The sequence below is a fragment of the Pyrenophora tritici-repentis genome (assembly GCF_003171515.1).
Source record: "Pyrenophora tritici-repentis strain M4 chromosome Unknown M4_contig_00026, whole genome shotgun sequence".
NCBI lineage: Eukaryota > Fungi > Ascomycota > Dothideomycetes > Pleosporales > Pleosporaceae > Pyrenophora > Pyrenophora tritici-repentis.
In genome coordinates this window covers 365-21,761 of record NW_027093989.1, presented here as the reverse complement: position 1 = coordinate 21,761, position 21,397 = coordinate 365, and the positions used below count along the sequence as shown (strand labels likewise).

Genomic DNA, 21,397 nt, shown 5'->3' with positions numbered 1-21,397 from the left:
CTAACCCAGGGCGCTCAATGGTACGTTATAATATACCATTTTTTGTTAGTGCTGAGAAGTACGCGTATGGCGGGTATATACTAGAACCAGGGGTTTATCCCATTAAACTTCAGGAGTACATCCCATTTTTAGTCTATAGTCGAAATTACTCCAAATTTAGACATATAACTCAGCATACGTAGACGCACAATCTGACGAATTTACAGCGCAGCAGACTATGTGGTTCAGGAGCTTAGGGTTTGGTGTTCTTGGTTAGGGTTACGCGTCTGGGGGTCAGGAGGTCGCGAGGCTCGGCACCCCGCCGCGCGCGCGCCGCCGGAGTAAGCACCGAGAGAGCGATCAACAGCGCGTGTATATAAGAAGCCGAGTAGAACAGGTAGGCGTCGATATTTCAACATGTCTAAACCTAGCATCGAGTGCCAGTATTTCGAGCATGTGCCTGAGCACAGCGTAGCGGCATGCAGAGAGTGCAGATATGCAGTATGGCCAGATCAGATTGAGGGCCATCTACAGAAGCAGCATAAGGTTAGTTACAAGGAGGCTGAGGCAGTTGGACAGCAGGTTCGCAGCTGGGCTGGGTTAGTCCAGTACCCTAGTGAGCTCGAGGTGCCGACTGGTGCTCCAAAGCCTGTGCGGCAATTGCCAGTGTATACAGACGGGATGTTATGCCAATTTGACTCCAGCTGCTGCTATTATGTAGCAAGAAGTAAGGAGGCTATACGAAAGCATTGGCGTAAGGACCATCAAGGATGGTCAGCAGGGAAGAAGCGAGGGCGGCCAAGTCGAACCAGGCAGAAGAGCGTGCAGGCACATATGGATAAGGGGTACCGGCTGGTCCATTGCCAGCGATTATTCAGCAGCCGGCATGGATCGCAGTACTTTGAGGTCCAGGCACCCAGCCAGGATGGAGAAGGCCCCGAAATCGTGCCCGTAGACGGGGCAGCAGCATGGGCGCGAGTGGGCGAGCAGATGGCCAAGGCGTGGGCAGACATCGAGAAGCGGGCGCAGACGACGATCCAGGAGGGCGAGCGCGACGAGGTGAACCCATGGCTGGAGCGGACGCAGTGGTTGCCGTACCTAGTGGGCATGGAGAGGCCGGATTTGTTAGCGTGCATCGAGGAGCCCGTGGCAGAGCCAGATGCCAGGCAGGAGCAGCAGGCCGAGCCGGTGGAAGCAGCGATTTGGGCAGCCATGGATGGATTGGCGCGGTTCAGCCAGGCATCCATTATTGACCGGATTGGCGTGTTTATACGGTTGGAGGCAATTCGCACAGAGATGCACCAAACCCGGTTCCAGCCGTTACAGCCGTATATGGACAAGAACGCCATTGTCAAGCACACACGACCGTGGCAGCAGATGTTAATGTTTTTTGCACGCACACAGAAAGAGCACGGGTGGAAGAGCCCCAAGTATCGGTTTACGCGCCGGCAGCGAGAGGCATGGGAGGTGTTAATCGAACAGGCAAAGCGGAGCATAGAGGGAGACGAAGAAGATGAAGCCGAGGATATGGACGAAGAGAGAGAAGAGCTGGACGAGGAGATGATGGACGACATAGACGAGGCGATAGAGGTAGCTGAGGAAGAGCCAGGTCAGGGAGAAGGCCCCGAGCCTAAGAAGTTGTCTAAGATACAGAAAGCGTGTTTGGAGTTTTGCATTGCATTACTTAACCACCGCATCACCCGTAGAGAGTATGACAGCCCGCTGGTGTGCGCGTTGGCGGTGCTGGGCGTCAAGGAGGACGGATGGAAGGGGCCGGAGCAGTACCCGCCGATATTATCGGCGGTGATCAAGATCGCTCGGTTTATGGTCGTGCAGAAGGGACTAGAAATGTCAGGGCCCGAGGAGGATAGCGGCGATGAGACAGACGACGACTTAGATGACAGCGCGTACGAGAGCGGGCCAAGCCAGCGACGGCGTCCCAAGGGGTGTTTGCAGTTAGTGCAGAAGATGATGGACCGGTTCATGGTGCGCGGCAGCCATAGCCCCATGCAGTGGATGTTGGATTTGCGGACGTATGGATTGAAGATCCATTACAACACTACAACCCGCGGGCATGTAGAGTGGACGAACGGCGACGAGCAGACTCCGCAACAATCAATCGGATCGGCATGATTGATTCCTATCTAGGTTAAAGGCTGCCTAATAAAGTAACTCTTTAACCTATATAGGAATCAATCATGTCGATCGATTGATTGTTGCGGAGTCTGGCGACGAGCTGCTGTACAAAGAGCTGCATTTTAGCATGGCGCAGTTCCGCGGCATGGTACATGGGCTGGCTAGCGAGAGCCGGCGATTATTAACAGAGGAGTTAATGTTTAGCAGCAAGGCAGCGCCGGTGCCGGCAGTGCCATGGGAGAGCATACGTGACAACCCAACCGACGAGCGGCCAGGATGGAACTTTTTGAAGGATCATCGCACAAACATGCCCGTCAACGGCGAGAGGTGGTTATTTGAGCGGGTAGGCGAGAGCGCCAGCATCCGGAGTCGGTTCATGAAGCCCGGGACGCAGTCAGGGGTAGACCGACAGGCAATAGAGCGATACATGGACCGGGTGGTAGAATTTCGCGAGAAGCTGGCGGTGTTAATGCATATAACGGGTGGGCAGCCAGCGCGAGGGCCAGAGCTACTGAGCGTACGGCATAGCAACACAGTGCAAGGGGGGCATCGCAATATATTCATCGAGGACGGCATGGTGGTGTTTGTGACACGGTACCACAAGGGATACAAAGTCAGCGGCGACGTCAAGATTATCCATCGATATTTGCCGCGCGAGGTGGGCGAGCTGGTAGTGTGGTATATGTGGCTGGTGTTGCCGTTCCAGCAGCGGCTCGAGGCGTTGGTGTGGGAGAAGGAGGCAGTTTCGTCGCATATGTGGCCAGCAGACCCCAGCGGCCGCAAGTGGACGACCGATCGGCTGCGGGAGGCGTTGAAGCGCGAGAGCCGGATCGCGATGGGCCAGGAGTGGACGTTTGCCGGGTACCGGGAGATGGCGATTGGCATCAGCCGGCGGTTTTTGCGTGGATCGACAGCGTTCCAGGCAGATGAGGGCGAGGAGAACAAGGAGTGGGCTGAGGAGCAGGCAGGAGATTCGATTGCCGACGAGCAGGCGGGCCATACGTCGCACGTGGCGGGACTGGTATACGCGCGAGGGATCAGAGATGCCAACAATCAAGCCTGCTTGATGGGCTTGATTGATTTGATTGAGTGAATACAATCAAGCCAAATCAAGCCCAGACTGCTCAAAAGTACAAGCAAATCAAGCCCATCAAGCAGGCTTGATTGGTGAGCTTGATAGGCTTGATCCTGGCTATATCGTAGAACGTGAAGTCGTAGATTTTGGTATAACCTAGGTTCCATCCCATCTTCTCTCACTTAAAGGCTAGTACGTACAGGGCATAGCGCCCACAACGTTAGCCGGCGGAGATATAGATCTTAGTTCCCGTAGCACAATGATTAACACAATTCTCTACATGTTCTATTCCTAGTGCTACCCGTTGCTATTATGCCAGACCCTAGGCATCCTCGTAAACGCCCTGCTGCCGCTCCTGTTGCCGCCGCTGGTCGCTCAAAACGCCAGAAAGGCAGTAAATCACAGCCTATAACTATCGAAGCTTCGCAGCCATCTCACCCTTTCGTTATCGACGAGGATACACAGCGCGAGACTCCGCCAACGTCGCCGCGTCGAGCTATACTGGCCGCGAGCCAAGGCGTTGATTTCGAGATGCAGTTGCGCGACTCTATACCCGAAGATGCGATTGTCGCGCCTGTTGAAGCCTCTGAGGTAGCTGCAGCGGCGTCTGAAGCGGTAGATGAAGGCGAGCCAGAGCCTGACTTCGACCCGCGTATGGCCGATAACTTTGATGGCATTAACTGGAGTCGCCTGCAGACTCCGCAACAATCAATCGATTGACATGATTGATTCCTATATAGGTTAAAGAATTACTTCATTAGGCAGCCTTTAACCTAGATAGGAATCAATCATGCCGATCCGATTGATTGTTGCGGAGTCTGGTCGCCTGCCACGGTATATGAAGCCTCTTCGGACACAGAAGCAGAAGAAAAGCTGGGTATACAACTACGGTTATCGGCTTACTCTCCGCAGTAATACCAACAGGATATTCTGGCTGTGCCACATCTGTCACAAGCGTAAAGCAGCGACTGCTGGCTTTGCGGAGACGACGGAGGCAACTAGTACTGCTGCGAGGCACCTAAATAGGGATCATGGAATAACAAACGCTGGCGAGCAACCGCCTCAGCAGCTTCTTGGAGGCCAGAAATCGCTAGAAATGATGCTGAAGGGCGGCTTCGGCGTTAGCCAAAGGGTTGCGAACGAGATAGGAAACTTCGACGTACAGTCCTTTCGAATAGCAGCTGTTAGCTGGCTTGTTGACAACAACCTCGCCCTCTGCCAGTTCGAAGATCCAGCTTTCCGCAGGATGATACATTTCGCGAATCCTGAAGCTGAGCAGGCGCTCTGGAGTAGTCGCACAAGCGTTGCGCAGTTTGTGATGAGGCTGTACAACTTCATGCAGCCTCAGGTCGTCGATGAGCTGCGTTGCGCGGCGAGCAAGATACATATAAGCTTTGATGGGTGGACCGTTAAAGGTGGCAAGCGTGGCTTCTTCGGTATTGTCGCTCACTTTGCCACGGCTGAGGGCGACCTTAGGGACGTTGCTATTGACCTGCCGCAGCTCTCAGGTGCCCATACTGGCGACAGGATAGCTGATTGTGTCGCTGAAACTCTGCAGAAGTTTAATATAACTGCGCAGAACGTTGGCTACTTTATGCTCGACAACGCGTTCAATAACGACACTGCTATCGCGACCCTTGGAGCGAAGTTTGGCTTTAAGTCTAAGCATCGCCGGCTACGTTGTAGCGCTCATACAATCAACTTAGTTGGCCAGTCGATTATATTTGGCTCAAACAAGGACGCCTTTAACAACGACGAGAACTTGGCTGTAAGTCTACCTGTTCTTTTCAATGAAGCTTTCTAACGCTGTACAGGAGGAAGAGAAATACCTCAACGAGTGGCGTAAGCAGGGCCCATTAGGCACGCTTATAGACGTTATTAGCTACATCAAAACGCCACAACAGTACGACATGTTCGCGAACTTTCAGCGCCTCGCGAGGCAGGACTTACCGGCCGACGACGACGCTAAATTCCAAATACTCGAGCCTGTAAAGCCTTGCGTTACGCGCTGGAACTCCTTTTGTTCAGCGTTTGAGAGAGCTGTATTACTACAACCCGCGTTCAACTCCTACGTTTGTTTCTACGTGGAACAGCAGCGCGTTGCCGACTCACACGCCCGAACGAAGAACAACAAGAAGCCCCAGGCGCCTGCTTGGATGAGATCTAAGGGCCTCACAGCTGCTGATTGGGCTGTTATAACTGAGTATATTGAGGTGCTGAAGCCGCTGAAAGATGCTACAAAGCGCCTTGAAGGCAGAGGCAAATGTGGCCGTTTCGGTGCGATATACGAGGTTATACCAGTGTTTGAGTTCCTTATGGGGCGCTTTGAGCAGCGTCTCCGGCAGTACGAGAGGGTTGATTTTGAGCAGCGCGAGGCGCCTGAAGATCACATCTCTATCAACTTTCGCGCAGCGTGGGAGAAGCTCAACGACTACTACAGTAAACTCGACGACTCACCCGCGTACTTTGCGGCCTGCGCTCTTCACCCGTACTATCGACGCTATTGCGAGAAGGCGTGGCGTGATAAGCCTGAGTGGCTCGTCGCCTGTATGGCTGACTTTCGTGCTCTTTGGGCAGAGTATACGACCTCTACTCCTCCAACAAAGCCCTCAAAAGAGCGTGATAACGGCGCTATTGACGAGGCTATCTCGTACATCATAAGCGATAGCGAGGACGATGATGAGCTCACAGATGAGTACGACAGGTGGCGCAAATTGGAGCCAAAGTGGACGAGTAAGCAGCACAACAGCCCTAACGTTGACGGCAACCCTATCAAGTACTGGGTACAGCTTCAGTCTAAGTATCCCGACCTCTCACGCTTTGCGATTGACGTGTTGAGTATTCCAGCGAGCAGTTGCGAGTGCGAGCGCATGTTTAGTGAACTAGGAGATCTACTTGCTCCGCGACGGCGCAAGATTGGGTCACAACTACTCGCCGCGCTTCAATGTGTACGGGCTTGGAATGCCGCTGGCATAAAGCTGCCGACGTCAGCTACAAGCCAACTCTCAGATCACGACCTTGAGCAGTTGTACAACCTCACAGCGTGGGAGCAACCTAGCGATTCCGGTAAGTACAGCCCATCTCCATCCTCGTCTACGACCTCTAGGGTCATCAGGATAGCTGCTTCTTACAGCTTCAATATACCTAGCAGAGCGTAGCTGACTACTTCTTAAAATAGACGTCTCGCCTACCTTACAACGCCCATCCACTGAATAATACCGCCTGCCTCCGCGTCGATTAATGAGTCTTAAGCTTCGATATATCCTATCCAAAGGCCTTAGAGAGGTTACTGTCCCTGCTGTATACTGCTGTTGGGGGCATATACTGCTAGTGAACGATGAGGATAGCTTGTGAGCACTCTGCTCAACGTAGAGACTCCCGAGTAGCTGGGTTTCAACGGCAATAGCGATACAATCTTATCTTTTCTTGATTACTCGCGCGCAATAAGACTTCAGGTTATATACTACGCAACACTGCTATTCTCCCTCAAACGCGCTCCTAGAAGGACCTCTCTCTAGAGCAGATAGTTGCGGCCTTTTTTGCTTTGTGTTCGAAACTCTATACTAACTTCTCGTTTTGCCTTTTTTTGGCTCCAGAAACCGCCTTTTTCACTCTTCGGAGCTTCCTAAGGCTACCTAGCGATCAAGCCCATCAAGCTCACCAATCAAGCCTCACTGATCGACCTATCAAGCCCATCAAAGCAAGCTCAACACCAAGAAAACGTCAATCAAAGCAAGTATAGGGCCTGAAGCTTGATTGATTTGATTGTTGGCATCTCTGGGCTGCGGGAGGCGTTGAAGCGCGAGAGCCGGATCGCGATGGGCCAGGAGTGGACGTTTGCCGGGTACCGGGAGATGGCGATTGGCATCAGCCGGCGGTTTTTGCGTGGATCGACAGCGTTCCAGGCAGATGAGGGCGAGGAGAATAAGGAGTGGGCTGAGGAGCAGGCAGGAGATTCGATTGCCGACGAGCAGGCGGGCCATACGTCGCACGTGGCGGGACTGGTATACGCGCGAGGGATCATGGAGCAGTCAGGGGCCGTGGCGGATAGGCGGCAGCAGTTCCGGGCATCGAGCACGGATTGGCATAGATTTTTGGGCTTCCAGGCAGGCTTGGACGACCAGAGAAGAAGCAGCAAGCGGAAGAGAGCGCCGTTTGAGAGCGAGGCAGACGAGGCAAGGGTGGATCGGTGGCAGCGGCTGAGGAAGATGGACGCGAGAGCGCAGCTGAAGCGCATGATGGGCGAGGAGGCCAAGTTCCGGGGGTGCAGGAGGCAGCGATCAAAGCCATCACAGCAGGCGAGAGTCCCGTAGTAGCGGTGATGCCGACGGGGCAGGCAAGAGCTTGTTGTTCATGTTGCCGGCGTGGGCAGAGCAGGGCGGCACGACGGTGGTGGTAGTGCCGTTGATCGCGTTGCGTGGCGACATGGCACAGCGGTGCAAGAAGCTAGGGATATCGTGCGTAGAGTGGCAGAGTCGGCGTCCGCCAGACGCAGCAGCGGTGGTGTTAGTGACGCCCGAGTCGGCAGTTGGAGAGGAATTTGCAACGTTTTTAAACCGGCTACGAGCGACGCGGCAGCTAGATCGGATTATTATCGACGAGTGCCATATCGTGTTAAACCGGCAGTACACGTTCCGCAAGCAGATGCAGCAGCTAGGTAAGCTAGTGGCTGTAGAGACGCAGATGGTCATGTTAACAGCAACGTTGCCACCCAGCGAGGAGGACGAGTTATTCCGGCGAATGCATTTTGAGCGTGGGCAGGTAAGAATGTTTAGGGCACCAACAGCACGGAGCAACATAGCGTACCGGGTGGTAAGGGTAGAGAAGGAGAGGAAGAGACAGGAGGTAGAGGCAACGGTGTTGGCGATGGTACAGCAGAAGGTCCGAAAGTATAAGAGCGGCAAGATTGTAGTGTACGGCAACTCAGTGCCAAAGGTCAAGGGGTTAGCCGAGAAGCTCAAGTGCCATGCGTATCATCACCACGCGGTTGGCAAGGCAAGCATGTTGGAGGAGTTCATGGGCGGCAAGCAGCGGGTGATTGTGGCAACCAGCGCGTTGGGCATGGGAGTGGACGTGCCCGATATCCGGTGCATTGTCCACATGGATTGGCCGTTTAGCGTGTTGGATTACGCGCAGGAGAGCGGGCGAGCCGGGCGAGACGGGGAGCGGAGCGAGGCCATCATGATGGTGCAGGACGGCGAGCAGCGAGCGGCGGATGACAAGCAGGGGGAGGCGGAGCAGCGGTTGGTGCGAGCATACGTCGAAGGCATAGACGAGGCGGCGACATGTAGACGGGTAATGTTGGACGGGTATTTAGACAGGCGCGAGGCCGAGCGAGCTCGGTGCGAGGAGGGAGAGGAGAGGTGTGACGTATGCATGAGAGCCGACGGGGAGGAGATGGAGGAGGAGGAGATGGAGGAGGAGGAGATGGAGGAGGAGATGGAGGAGGAGATGGAGGAGGAGATGGAAGAGATGGAGGAGGTGGAGGAGGTGGAGGAGGTGGAGGAGATGGAGGTGGTGGAGGTGGCCGAGGGCGGCAGCAGCAACGAAGAAGAGGCGGAGACATTGGAGAGGGAGCAAGAAGAGGCGCGGCAGGCGTTTAATCAGCAGCAACGAGAGCAAGGCGGCCCGCGACAGAGATTGATACAGCAGCGGCAGCAGGAGTTCGCCGACGTCGAGTGGCTGCGTAGGCAGCTGGCGCAATGGATAAACCGGTGTGGGTTATGCGAGGCGGTAGGGCAAGGATCGAGCGCACACGACGTACGGCAATGTTGGCGACAGGAGAGCCAGCGGATCAAGGAGTCGATTAAGAGGATGGAAGAGACAATTAAGTTTGAGCGTTATTCGGGCTGTTTTTGGTGTGGAGTGCCGCAGGAGCAGTGATCGGAATGGTCTGGTCTGGTCTGGTCTGAGGGTACAGACCAGACCAGACCAGGTGCTTACATAAGGACCGGTCCGACCAGACCGGTCCGACCAACAAGACCGCCAAGAATGAGGCTGAAGCAAAGAAGGAAGCCGAGGAAATGTGTTTTACTACTGACTGTCAATCTAGTCGTCTTCGTTCTCACTATCCTCGATATCGCTGTTCCCCTCAGCTTGGGGCTTTCCATACCAGGCCCGGAGACACTCGCACGCTTCTATAATATCTGCCTTCAGCCTACCACGGCGATCGACGATAGTAAGCTTCGCGCTACTAAAAAGACGTTCGCATTCATCCGACATAGGCGAGATCGCAAACATGTCTAGAGCGAAGCGAGCGAGATCTCGTTGGGAGTCGTAGCGAGATAGCCAGTACGCAATAGCCTCATTGCAACCTGCCTCTTCGTTATGAAGCCGGTCAGTAGAGATGTATTGTTCATACAAATCAGTTGTAGAAACTGGAGCGTCTATTCGAATGCGCTTATGTTCCCGCTGGCGATCAAATGCTGGGTCAGGATCTCTCTCCTTCCTGGCTGGTGGTGGCAGCATCTCGACAGGGTACCTTCCCTTATACTCTGTCTCCCAGAGATGCTTCACCGCTAATTGTGCGTTTTCAAACCACCTCTTCTTCTCTTCGTCGCCATGAAGAACCCACTCTTGCCTGAACCATCCCCACTTGCGATATGGATCAAGGATTTGAGCCGCATAATATGCCGGTGGAAGGTCAGTATCTTCAGGGAATCGATTTTGCCAATTCAGCTGCTGATTGTTATAGTACTCAACGCACTTTAACCAAGCAGCATCAGCGCAGCCTTGAAGGTACTTCCATGTAAAGTTGTTATCGTCCTCAGTGTGGATGTCGTGGTAGTGATCCTTCGTCTCGCTTATCTCCCGGAGAAGGCAGTCCAAAGTTGAAAACCAGTCCGCAAGTGACGTCTTCTTACCTTCAGAAAGCAAAGTTGCAGCATAGAAGTCTTTGAGAGCGAGTTCAATCTTTTCAAGCTCAAACCAGTGCTGTCCATCAAGCTTAAAGTTCGCGATCCCTACGGAGCCCTTTCCAGGTACATGACGAGCCGAGAAGAGCTCTAAACGTTCTCGAACATTTAATGCACGTGTAATCGAATAAAACCATGAGTTCCAGCGGGTCGAGTTGTTCTGGATAAGCTCAAGCCCGTCGAATTGCGAAAGATCTCCGCCGATAATAATTGTAGCAAACTCCTCACGCCGTTGTGGAGTAAGCCTGATGTATCGCACCAGGTTGTGAAGACGACCCAAACATCCGAACTTCTTCCAGAGCTCTTCCACCTTCGTATAGTCGCCACGTTGATGATGCTTCTCCAGCTTCGCAAGATACTTCTCACAGTTTCGCCCCATAAGGAACGCCTGGCAACAGAGGTTGATGACATGGCCCAAGCAACGCAGCCGGCGATGACGACGTTGTTTTGACTTCATCCATGGGCAGAGATCCTTGAGTATAAACTCAACAGCGGTATCATTTGCCGAGGCATTATCCAGCATAAAGTATCCAATCTGATCTCCGCTAATGTCGTATTCTTCCAGCAATTCAAGGACCACCGATCCAAGATTCTCTCCAGTATGTTCGCCGTATATACGTCGCATACCTAAAGCGGTAACACGTCGCATGCCGGTAGTATCAATCCACATAGCGACGACGCCTAGGATAGCGTAAGGGTTTGGTGAAGTCCAGAGATCAAAGGAGATAGAGATCCTACTCCGTGAATGGTGTAGGTCCTCCCTAAGCTGTTGCTTCTTCGATATGAATGCATTCATTACCCAGCTTCGGATAGTCTTCGCAGCCTTCGGGAGGTGGTTGAGTAGTGCCGGATTTAAAAAGAGGAGTAGTTCACGAAAGTACTGGTTCTCTAATTGAAAGAAGGCGATATGGCAGTACACAATCCAACGAATTAGAAGCTCTTTAAACTTCTCTACTGACTCCTTCCAGAAAAAGATGCTGGAAGCAGCCCCATCCTTTTGCTGGTCGATTATAGACTTCCGTACAGAACCCTTTCGCTTGATGCCACTCTGGGGATCAATCTGGTGCTTCTGTTCCAGGTGATTCCGGATCCTAGAAGTGCCATTGATGACAAACAACTCTTGCTTGCTCTTCCCAACCCTGCACTCATGGCAGTAATACACCTCTTTCTTATCGCTATCTCGAATGTATTGGAGTCCGTACTTCCAGATGTGTGATGTACCTTGACGGAAATCCTTCCTTGCAATTATTGCACGTTTCACGTACGTGATACCGCCCTGCACGAACTCATCTGGAGATTCGTGATATTGAATAGGAGTGGGTGATAGTATAGGGGTGGGTGATGACGTGGGGATAGGAGATGGAGTAAGAGACGTTAAATCTAGTCTTATAATATTCGATGGGGACGGTGAGGTTGGTGTTGAAGGCTCCATAACAATAGTATATAAGTAGGTTGTTAAGGACTTGATTGTTCTATGTAAGTAGAAGACTTACCTTGATCTTAATGACTCATATTGTGCTAAATTTTCTGGCTAGATTAGTCTAAGATCTAGTCACGTGGACCTATTTATAGCCGGACCGGTCCGATCATCTAGACCGGTCCGACCACGGTCTCAAAAAATCGCCAGACCAGACCAAGTCTTGGCGGTCTAGACCAGACCAAGACCAAGTCAGACCAGACCATTCCGATCACTGCGCAGGAGATATGCAATCGGTGGGAAAGGAATAGTTTTGGGCGATATCAGAGAGTCCAAGACGGGGATTGCCAGTATAGAGGGGTATTAATAGGCGGGTTATTAAGTATAGCATTAGGGCGGAGCGAGGTAGGAAACCGATGGACGGCGCGGTTAGAGGAGTTCGGGGTTAGTAATTCAGGAGCAGGGCCGACGTTGTTTGAGTTTTTAGGAAAAAAGCGATTGTTAGAGACGGTTGAGAGCAATAACTTAGCAGGAGAGTTTTGTTGGATTACAAGATTAATAGGCGAGTAGAGGAAATATAGAGAGTTGTAACGTTGACGAGGGTAGCTCCAACAGCTCGAGTAGGTCGGATAGTGTAAGCAGCGATAAAGGCAAGAGCAGCAAGATCAGCGAGAGCGTAGGCAGGGTTAGCAGCAAGAGAGATAGCAGCAACAGTGACGATAGTAGCAGCAGTAAGAGTAGCGACGAAGGCGAGGGCAGCGAGAGCAGTGATCAAGGCGAGAGCAGCGAGAGTAGTGACGAAGGCGAGGGTAGTAAAGATATTAGAGGTAGCGAAAGCAGCGGCAACAGCGAGAGCAATGAGAGCAACGACAAAGACGAGGGCAGAGAAGGTAACGAGAGCGGCGAGAGCAGTAAGAGCGCAGGCAGCGTTGGTAGCGAGAGCAATAGCTGCAACAGTGGCGATAGTGGCGATAGCGAGGGCAGCGACGACGGCGAGGATGGCGAGGATGGCGAGGATGGCGAGGACAGCGAGGGCAACTTGATGGCAGGTAGCGAAAGCAGTAATAGCAGCTTGAGCAGGGAGGAAAAGCGAGGGTCGTGACGACGGCGAGAGTAGCTCCGATAGCGAGAGCAGCAAGAGCGAGAGCAGCAAGAGCGGCAAGAGCAACGAGAGCGAGGCAGGCGAGGCAGGCGAGAGCAACGAGATGGCAAGTAGCGAGAGCGAGGCAGGCGAGGCAGGCGAGAGCAACGAGATGGCAAGTAGCGAGAGCGTAGGGAGCGAGAGAGGCGAGAGAAATAAGAGCAGCGACATGATAGGTAGCGTTGGCAGCGAGAGCATCGAGAGCCGCGCATATAGCGAGAGTAACGAGAACAGAGCGAGTAGCGAGAGCAGCGACGACGGTAAGGACAGCGAGAGCAGGAGCCGCAGCGGCGAAAGGAGTTGTAGAAGCCGTAGCAGCGGTAGGAAGTGAGAAGCAGCGAGAGTAGCGCGAGCAGTGGGGGGACAGCAGGGACAGCGAGAGCAGTAGGGAAAGCAAGAGCAGGGGCAGAAGTAGTTATAGCGGCCGCAGGCGTAGTAGGAGCGGTGGGGAGTGAGGAGCAGAAGCGAGGATATCGATAGCAGCGAGAGCAGCGAGGACGGCGGGGATAGTAGGGATAGCGGGATCAGCTGTGAGAGAAGCGAGGATAGCGAGAGTAGGAAAGCAGGAGCCGCAGGCGCGATAGAAGTAAGAGTAGCAAGAGCAGTAAGAGCAGGATGTGTAGCCGCGAGGATAGAGGCAATTAAGGTAATTAAGGTGATTGCGATGATTGCGAGGACAGTAAGAGCAACAAGGGCAGCGCAAGAAAGGGGCGAACGGCAAGGGAATTAACTATTAAGTTAATTGTAGCGATTGCAAGGACAGCGGGAACAGCGAGGATAGTAAGGGCAGTAAGGGTAGAAAGGACAGCGGAAGCAGCGAGGACAACGAGGACAGCGAGGATTGTAAGGACAGCGGAAGCAGCGAGGACAACGAGGACAGCGAGGATTGTAAGGACAGCGGAAGCAGCGAGGACAACGAGGACAGCGAGGATTGTAAGGACAGCGGAAGCAGCGAGGATAATGAGGACAGCGAGGATAGTAAGAACAGCGAGGATAGTAAGGACAGTAAGAGTAGCGAGGATAGCGAAAGTAGGAGAGTAGCAGTAGCAATAGCAGTAGCCGGAGGTGTATATAAGCTGTAAGAGGTAAGAGGTAGAAGTAAGGATATTATAAGCAGCAAGGATAGCAGGGGCAGAAGCGGCAACAGGTGCAGGGGTAGTAGGAGTAGTAATAAGAATATTAAGAGCAGTGCAAGTTACAAGGACAAGGGACAAAGTAAGGACAGTAGAGATAGTAAGAGTATCAGGAGCAGCGAGAACAGAAGCCGTAGGATTGATAGCGAAGATATTAAGAGCAGCAAGGAAAGCGAAAGTAGCGAGGGTAGTAAGAGCAGCGACAAGAGGAGCGGTAGCGGCCGCCGAAACCGCAGTTACCGCAGGTGGAGGAGGCGTAGGAGGTAAGGGGCAGAAGAGAGCAGTAGAGACAGCGGGAACAGCGGGGAAAGCGAGAGCAGCAAGAAGGACGGGGATAGTAGAGATAGAGGAAGTGGCGAGAGCAGAAGCAGTAATAGGGAGGATTGCGGAATGCGGAGGAGTAAGAGCGGTAGGAGTAAGAGTAGCAAGAGCAGGACGTAGAAGTAAGAGCCGTAGGAGCAGGAGCAGTAAGAATAGCAGGAGTAGCAAGGGTAGGAGCTTTAAAGGCGGCAGCAACGAGGGTGTTACAAGCAGCGAAAATAATAGGAGCAGGGAGAGTGGTCGCAGTAAGGATAGCGATAGAAGCGAGGTTGGCGACAGCAGGGACAGTAGTAGTAGCAAGAATAGCGAGAGTAGCGAGAGCAATAGCAGTGAGAGCTAGAGCATTAAGAGTAGCAGCAATAAGAGCAGTAACCGTAGGAGTAGGCGCATTAAGAGTAAAAGCTGCAGGAGTAAGAGCAGTAAGGGCGGAAATAGTAGGAGCGTAATTAGCGAGAGCAGGAGCAGCGAGGACAGCAGGAGCAGCTGGAATGGCGAGAGCAGCAAGGACGGAGTGGATAGCAAGAATAGGAAGCGTAGGGGCCGCAGTGGCGATATTTGTAGAAGCGGCAGTAAACACAGGTGTAGTAGTAGCCGTAGGAGTAATAACGAGCATGTTAAAAGCAGCAAGGACGGCAGGAACAGCGGGAGTTGCAATAGTAGAACCCGTAACCGTAATTGAATAGACAGTAAGAGTGATAGTCGCGATAGAAGGAAAAGTTACAAGAATAGCAGCCGTAGCCGTGGTAGAAGCAAGAGTAATTATAATAGAGGCAAAGATAGTAACAGTAGTAAGAGTAATAAGCACAGTAAGGGTATAGTAAGAGCAAAAGTTTAAAGAAGAGTTATTTATGTTAAAAATAAGTATGCAGGTATAAAGCAAAGAAAAGAAAGATTCGAAAAGAGAGAGTATAAAGTTGGTGAGATTCATAATCGATAGATGAGGTAGGTAAAACAGGTATAGTTTGTAGTATATATTAGATAGTGTTTAAGAAAGAAATCAAGCATAGAATTAAGTAGGATTTAAGGATTAGGATTGTAGTAGAAGACAGAGCAAGTTATTAGGAATACATTAATAAGAAGATAGAAGAAAAGATTAAGTTTATATAAAAGTAGAGTCATAAGAAGAAGATATAAATAAAAAAGATATAAGAGATTATGTTTCAATAATATTAAAAAGAGATGTTAGAAAAGAAAGAAGAATAAAAGAAACCCGATATAATTTAAGAGGAGTATAGTAAAGGGAATAGAAGATAGGTAGAAGAAGAAAGAGAGAGAAAGATAAGGAAGTTTATAGAGAAGGACATAAGAAGCAAAAGATAAAGAGAAAGAAGGAGAAGTAAAGAAAATAGAAAGAGAAGTAAAGAAAAATATAGAGCAAGTAAAGAGAGAGTAGCAAGAACAGCAGTAGTAATAAGGATAAGGATAGAGTTAAGGTACAGTACAATAATGCATAGTGGGTATTTAAGCAACAGTAGTAAGACGAGGCAGGCCGTGTTGGACGTGCATACAGTAGGTAGAGTTTAAGTTTACCGACGCAGAATAGTGATAGAGGTATATAGGGTAGTAGATAATGCGATGCGGTATATAGACGGCGGTAGGCGAAGGACAGAGCCGACACAATATACAACAGTATTAGAGAACTAAGAGGTAGTAGGCAAAGGAGATAGTTGAAGAAGTATTTAGGTTGTGTTTAGTATAGCGAATGGTATAACGTGTGTATACAAGCAATAAGAAGATAATAGATACGGAGGAGATTAGACAGCAGATATAAAAGATTGTTAGTTTCGAGGGTATTTATAGCAAGGTTGTTAGGATTAGTATAGGGAAGCAAGAATAGAGTAGCATAGGGATAGATAGGAGGTTAGTAGAACAGAGAGTTAAAGTAAATTTAATAGAGGGATTCGTAAGACAGTTTTAGAGCAAGTAGGGGTTAGGGTGTACAGAAACGAATAGGTTAATAAGAGAGTTTTATTAGAGTCAGCCGTTTATAATAGAGGAGAACAATAAACAACAGAGGTTATTGCAGAGAAGGGTATAGGCCGAGGTAAAGGGAAGAAGAGAGAAGATATAGTGGCAATAGGAAAAGTTTCCGAGTTAGGGTATTTAGTAGATGTTATATAGATTAAGTGATAAAAGCGAGTAAATTAGATTAAAAATAAGGAGAGATAGAAATAGATGAAGAGGAAAGGAAAGAAGAGAGAGGAACAGAAGAGAGAGAGGGGAAGGATGGATGTGGTGGAGAGGAGAGATGAGGAGGGGCAGGGAGGGTTGGAGCAGCAGGAGCAGGAGCAGGAGCGACAAGGCGGGTGGCGGAGGTGAATACAGCAGCGGCAACAGGAGTTTAGGGAGGTAGAGTAGTGAGGTAGGGAATTAGGATGGTAGGGGAATGGATAGGGAATATGCAAAGGGGCGGATAATGGGCGAAGCGAGGAAAATATAGGGAGATGTTGGTGAGGGGAGGGGGGAAGTGTAAAAGAAGCGATTACGATTGTTTTAGAGCCGATTCAGTTTAAGGGTTATTAGGGGCGTTTTTGGTGGGAGGTAGAGTAGGAAAGGAATTGTTAGGGGCGGTATTAGAAGGTAAGAGATGCAAATTAACAGTATAAAGGAGTATTCACGGGGGGTTTATTAGGGCAGCGTTTAGGTAGAGGGAGGTAGGAAAGCGTTAGGGGGCGGGGTTAAAGGGGAGAAGAGGATTTATAGTAGATAAGACAGGGTTAGGGGTATAGAAGGAAGAAAGGGTTAGGGTTACAGAATAAAGAGAGGGATAGGTAAGAAATGAATAGAAGAATAAAAATATTCATAAGGAGATAAAGGAGGATTAGATTACAGGCAAAATAAGGTAGAAGAGCAATTCGTTAGGTAGTATGTAGAGGGGAAAGAGTGGGTAATAAGATATAGAAGGCGAGTATTAGAAAAGTATTTGGAGGGGCAAGGAGGCGAAGAGAGATATAAAGAAGAGGAGGAGAGATTTTTAGTGTGTAGACAAGCGGACAAGGAGATAGACAGCAGCAAAGAGCAGTAATAAAGAGGAGATATAGTAGAGAGGAGGGTAGAGCAGTAGGAGCAGGAGCGACAAGGCGGGTAGTAGAGTTTAATACGGCAGTGATAACAGGAGCTTAGGCAGGTAGAGTAGTAAGACAGGCAATTAGGATAGTAGGGGAATAGATAGGGAATATGCGAAGGGCGGGTGATAAGCAAAGCGAGGACAAAATAGGGAGATGTTAGTGACGGGGAGGAGAAATACAAAAGAAGCAGTTAAGATTGTGTTAGAGTAGATTTGTATAAGGGTTATTCGTTATGTATTTAGTAGGGAGTTAGGCAGGAGAAATGTAAGGGGTAGGAGAGGAATTGTTCGGGGCAGTATTGGATAGTACGAGACGCAAATTGATAGTGTAACAGAGTATTAATAGGGGGGTTAATAGAGGAAGAGGTAGGGTAGAGGGAGGTAAGAGAGTAGTGGAGGGCGCGGTTAAAGGGGTTAGGGGTAGAGAGAGGAAGGGTCAGGGAGAGGAAGGGTCAGGGAGGGTAGAGAGGATCAGGGAGGGTAGAGAGGATCAGGGAGGGTAGAGAGGATCAGGGAGGGTAGAGAGGATCAGGGAGGGTAAAGAGGGTTAGGTATTATAGTATAAGAAGATAACTAGAGAAAGTAAGTAAAAAGAGTTAAGAATAATAAAGTGGATAGTAAATAATATATAGGGGGGTTTTAGAGAGGAGGAAATATAAGAGAGTTTACTAGAAAATAAGAAAGAGGGGTTTCAGAGTAGGCAGAAGCGTAAAGCAAGAGCATAGGGCAGAGGAAAAGAGGAAAAGAGGTAGAGTTTAAAGAAGGCCGCCGGTTGCGGTAAGGAAGATGCAAAGGCGAGAGTAGTAGAAGAGAATATAAGAGAGGATTATATGTTAGGGGTAAATAGGTAAGAGGGGGCGGGGATTTAGGGGCGCAAAAGGAGGGTAGAGAAAGAAAATACAAGAGAGGTAGAGGTAAAGGGTTAGAAAGAGAGTTAGAATAGAATTTTTATAAGATAAGGTAGGTTTAGAGGACGCAGAGTTGTAGAGCGAAGTAGAGGGTAGGGTGTAAGAGTAGAGAGTAAGGAGTTAAAAGAAGTTAGATAGGGCGTATAAGTAGTAACACCCCGTTTTTAGGGTTAAGAAGTATTTAGGAGGAGAAAGGGAGAAGTAGGAAAAGAAGAGGGAGAGTAAGAGTAAGCCGTAAGGTGTCACAAAGAGGGTAGAGTAAGAGTAGAGGAGAGAGTAGAGGGGGTGGTGGGTGGACCCGTAAGGTGTTACAAAAAGGGTGGAGTAAGAGTAGTTATTGTAGGATTAATTAGGTTATAGGAACGCAGGCGGTGGAGTGAGTTCCGGGGGCGCAGTACAGCAAGTCAGACGGGGCAGATAGGACAGACAAGGAGGCGAAACAAGTAGTAAGGGGGAAGAGGAGGTTTCACAAGTAGGTAGGGCGAAGAGAGGGTTTCATAGGTAAGTAGGATATAAAGAGAAAGGGGAGTGTTAGGAAGAGATAAGTAAGGTATTATAAAGAAGAGGAGTATGTGTTATAAGGGTAGATAGTAGCGTGTAAAGAGTAGAGTAAAGAGTAGAGTAAAGAGTAGATAGTAGAGAGTGTAGGAAGTTAAGAAGGAGTAGAAGTGGTAAAGGAAGAGAGGGAGTAGGTAATAAAAACGGTAAGAGAGAGTAAAACGCAGAAGGAAAAGTAAAGAAAGTAGGTAAGTAAAGAGAAGTAGTAGGTAGTAGAAGAAGAGAAGTAGAGAAATAAAGAAAGGTTACAGGGTTAGGGAGAGTAAGAAGGGTAAGGGAGTAGGGATAATAGAAGAGGATAGAAGAGATAGTAAAAGAGAAAAAAGAGAAGAGATATAAGAAGAGAGAAAGAGTGAAGAAGAGAGAGATGATAGTTAATATAATATAGAAAAGTAAGAAAATAGATATAAGAGAATAGAATAGTAATAAAGAGTAAGAGTAAGAGCAGAAGTAAAGGAAAGGAAGAGAGAGAAAAAGGAAAATGAGAAGTAGAAGTGAAGAAGAAAGAGAGCAAGAAAGAGAGCAAGAGTAAAGAAAAGGGTAAGAGTAGAAGTAGAAGTAGTGAAAGCGGTAAGAGAGAGTAAAGTAGGTAGTAGTAGAAGAAAGAAGTATAGAAAGGAAGTAAAGAGGAGTAGTAGGTAGTAGAAAAAGAGAAGTAGAGTGAGTAAAGAAAGTCGGAGAAGAAAGAGAAAAAGGGTGAGAAGAGGTAATGAGTAAGGAGTAGGAAGAGAAAGGTTAGAGAGTAGAGTTAAAAGTAAAAATTCGAAAGGGTTAGTAGAAGGAGAGAAAAAGGAAGGAGTAGGGAGTGAGGTAAGTAGGAGAGAAAGAGGTAGAAAGAAGAGGAAATAGGGAAAGTAAAGTAGATCAAGAGAGAGGAAAGGGAAGTTAGAGGAGTAAAAGAAGTTGAGAGAGGAAAAGAGGGGAGGTGTAGTAGTAGAGGGAGAGGGTAAGGGAGAGATTGAGGGTAAGGGAGAGATTGAGGGTAAGGGAGAGAGTGAGGGTAAGGGATTTTAGGGAGGAGGAAATACAAGAGAGTTTAATAGAAAGCAAGAAAGAGGGGATTGAGAGTAGGCGGAAGGGCGAAGGGAGAGGGTAGGGCAGAGGAAAAGAGGTTAAGTTTCAAGAAGCCGCCCGTTGCGGTAATAATAATACAAAAGCGAGAGTAGTAGAAAAGAATATAAGAGAATATTATATTTTAGAGGTAGATAGATAAGAGAGGGCGCGGAGTTGTAGACGCAAAATAATAGTAGAGAAAGAAAATACAAGAGAGATAGAGGTAAAGGCAAAGAAAGAGAGTAAGAAGAGGAGTTTTATCAAGGTAAGATAGATTAAGGGGGCGCAGAGGGTAAATTGTAAGAGTAGAGAGTAGAGAAAGAAGAGAGAGAGAGTAAGAGTAAGCTGTAAGGTATCACAAAAAGGGTAGAGGAGAGGGTAGAGTAGAGAGAAGAAGTTTAACAAGTATAAGATAAAAGAAAGAAGAAATATAAAAGTAGAGAGAAGTAAAGAAGAAGAAGAGAATCGAAGAAGTATAGGAGGATAGAAAGAAAAGAAGGAGGTAAACGAAAAGAGAAAATAAATAAGAAGAGTATAAAAGAAGATAGTTAGAAATTAAGACGAAGTAGATAAGGAAAGAGGTATATTAGAAGAAGAAAGGATAAAGAGAAAAGAGAGGAAAGAAAAGTAGATTATTAAAAGAGAAAGAAGAAGGTAAGAGTAGAAGTAAGCGTAAAAGTAAGAGGAAAGAGAAAGAGAGTAAGAGTACGAGTAGGAGTAAAGGTAGTAATAATAGTATTAGTGAGTGTAAGAGTAAAGGGAATAATAAGAATAAGAGTAACGGTGATAAGGAGGGAGAAATAGAAGAGAAAAATAAAAAAAGTATTATAAAGCGGTAAGAAAAGAAGAAGAAAATAAAGACAAAGGGAGAAATGTAAAAAGTAGAAAGAAGAGAAAAGAGAGTTAGAAAGTAGAAAGTAAGAATAGAAAAGTAGTGATTAGAGAGTAAGGAGAAGGAGTAGAAGTGCAGTATGTATAAAGAATAAATTAAGGAGAAGATAGTAGAGAAAAAGATTAGAGGAAAGAAAGGTAAAAGAGAAAAAGGTAGAAAGAGGAAAGTAGAGTAAAGAAGATAAAGAAGAGTAAGAAAGGGACAGTAGAGAAAAGAATAGGAAGAGGTAATAGGTAGAAAGTAGAAAGAAGATAATAGTAGAAAAGAAAAGAGAGAAATAGGTAGAAGAGTAGAGAGAAGAAGTTTAATAAGTAGAAGATAAAAGGGAGAAGAAATATAAGAGTAGGGGAGAGTAAAAAAGAACAGAGTTAAGGAAGAGGAAATAAGAAGAGTATAAAAGAAGATGGTATGAAGTAGAGATAAAGTAGAGAAGAGGAGAAGAAAATTAGGAGAAGAAAAGATAGAGGGGTAAGAGAGGGAGAAGAAGATAAGAAGAATAGAGAGAGAGATAAGATTGTAAGTAAGAAAAAGAATAGAGGTAATAGTGAGAGTAGAGGTATTAAGAATAGTATTAGTTAGTATAATAGAAAGGGTAATAGAGATGGAGAAATAGAAGTAGAAGAGAAGAAAGAAAAAAGGAAATTAGAGGAGAAAGAGGTAAAAAAAGGATAAGGAAAGAGAAAAAAAGGAGATGAGAGATAAGAGAAGTAGAGAGAGTAGAAGAAAAGAAAGAGAAAAAGAGGAAGTGAAAGAGAGGAGGAGAGAAAGTGAAAGAGAAGAGGGGAGAAAAGAGAAGAGAAGAA

The 21,397-nt window shown here is 48.4% G+C and overlaps 8 protein-coding genes across 8 annotated transcripts; 5 read left to right on the top strand and 3 right to left on the bottom strand.

Annotated features, from left to right (window-relative positions):
* Nucleotides 1-396: 396 nt before the first annotated feature.
* On the top strand, nucleotides 397-2,112 carry PtrM4_152830 (uncharacterized protein; the record flags this gene model as incomplete). Its single annotated transcript, XM_001942457.1, has 1 exon — nucleotides 397-2,112. The coding sequence occupies one exon, from the start codon at nucleotides 397-399 to the stop codon at nucleotides 2,110-2,112; it is 1,716 nt and encodes a 571-aa protein (XP_001942492.1).
* Nucleotides 2,113-2,242: 130 nt separating this feature from the next.
* Nucleotides 2,243-3,208, top strand: PtrM4_152820 (uncharacterized protein; the record flags this gene model as incomplete). The annotated part of the gene is made up of 1 exon (XM_001942458.2): nucleotides 2,243-3,208. One exon carries the CDS (start codon nucleotides 2,243-2,245, stop codon nucleotides 3,206-3,208), a length of 966 nt encoding a protein of 321 aa, XP_001942493.2.
* A 294-nt stretch (nucleotides 3,209-3,502) lies between these two features.
* PtrM4_152810 (uncharacterized protein) lies at nucleotides 3,503-3,910 on the top strand (the record flags this gene model as incomplete). The annotated part of the gene is made up of 1 exon (XM_066110222.1): nucleotides 3,503-3,910. One exon carries the CDS (start codon nucleotides 3,503-3,505, stop codon nucleotides 3,908-3,910), a length of 408 nt encoding a protein of 135 aa, XP_065958755.1.
* Nucleotides 3,911-3,980: 70 nt separating this feature from the next.
* PtrM4_152800 (Dimer-Tnp-hAT domain containing protein) lies at nucleotides 3,981-6,310 on the top strand (the record flags this gene model as incomplete). The annotated part of the gene is made up of 3 exons (XM_066110221.1): nucleotides 3,981-4,958; nucleotides 5,005-6,256; nucleotides 6,306-6,310. 3 exons carry the CDS (start codon nucleotides 3,981-3,983, stop codon nucleotides 6,308-6,310), a joined length of 2,235 nt encoding a protein of 744 aa, XP_065958754.1.
* A 698-nt stretch (nucleotides 6,311-7,008) lies between these two features.
* Nucleotides 7,009-7,503, top strand: PtrM4_152790 (Drf-FH1 multi-domain protein; the record flags this gene model as incomplete). The annotated part of the gene is made up of 1 exon (XM_066110220.1): nucleotides 7,009-7,503. The coding sequence occupies one exon, from the start codon at nucleotides 7,009-7,011 to the stop codon at nucleotides 7,501-7,503; it is 495 nt and encodes a 164-aa protein (XP_065958753.1).
* Nucleotides 7,504-9,238: 1,735 nt separating this feature from the next.
* PtrM4_152780 (uncharacterized protein) lies at nucleotides 9,239-11,536 on the bottom strand (the record flags this gene model as incomplete). Its single annotated transcript, XM_066110219.1, has 1 exon — nucleotides 9,239-11,536. The coding sequence occupies one exon, from the start codon at nucleotides 11,534-11,536 to the stop codon at nucleotides 9,239-9,241; it is 2,298 nt and encodes a 765-aa protein (XP_065958752.1).
* Nucleotides 11,537-12,068: 532 nt separating this feature from the next.
* PtrM4_152770 (uncharacterized protein) lies at nucleotides 12,069-12,833 on the bottom strand (the record flags this gene model as incomplete). The annotated part of the gene is made up of 1 exon (XM_066110218.1): nucleotides 12,069-12,833. One exon carries the CDS (start codon nucleotides 12,831-12,833, stop codon nucleotides 12,069-12,071), a length of 765 nt encoding a protein of 254 aa, XP_065958751.1.
* Nucleotides 12,834-13,312: 479 nt separating this feature from the next.
* On the bottom strand, nucleotides 13,313-14,729 carry PtrM4_152760 (ComEC, membrane metal-binding protein; the record flags this gene model as incomplete). The annotated part of the gene is made up of 2 exons (XM_066110217.1): nucleotides 13,313-14,293; nucleotides 14,403-14,729. 2 exons carry the CDS (start codon nucleotides 14,727-14,729, stop codon nucleotides 13,313-13,315), a joined length of 1,308 nt encoding a protein of 435 aa, XP_065958750.1.
* Between the last annotated feature and the right edge of the window lie 6,668 nt (nucleotides 14,730-21,397).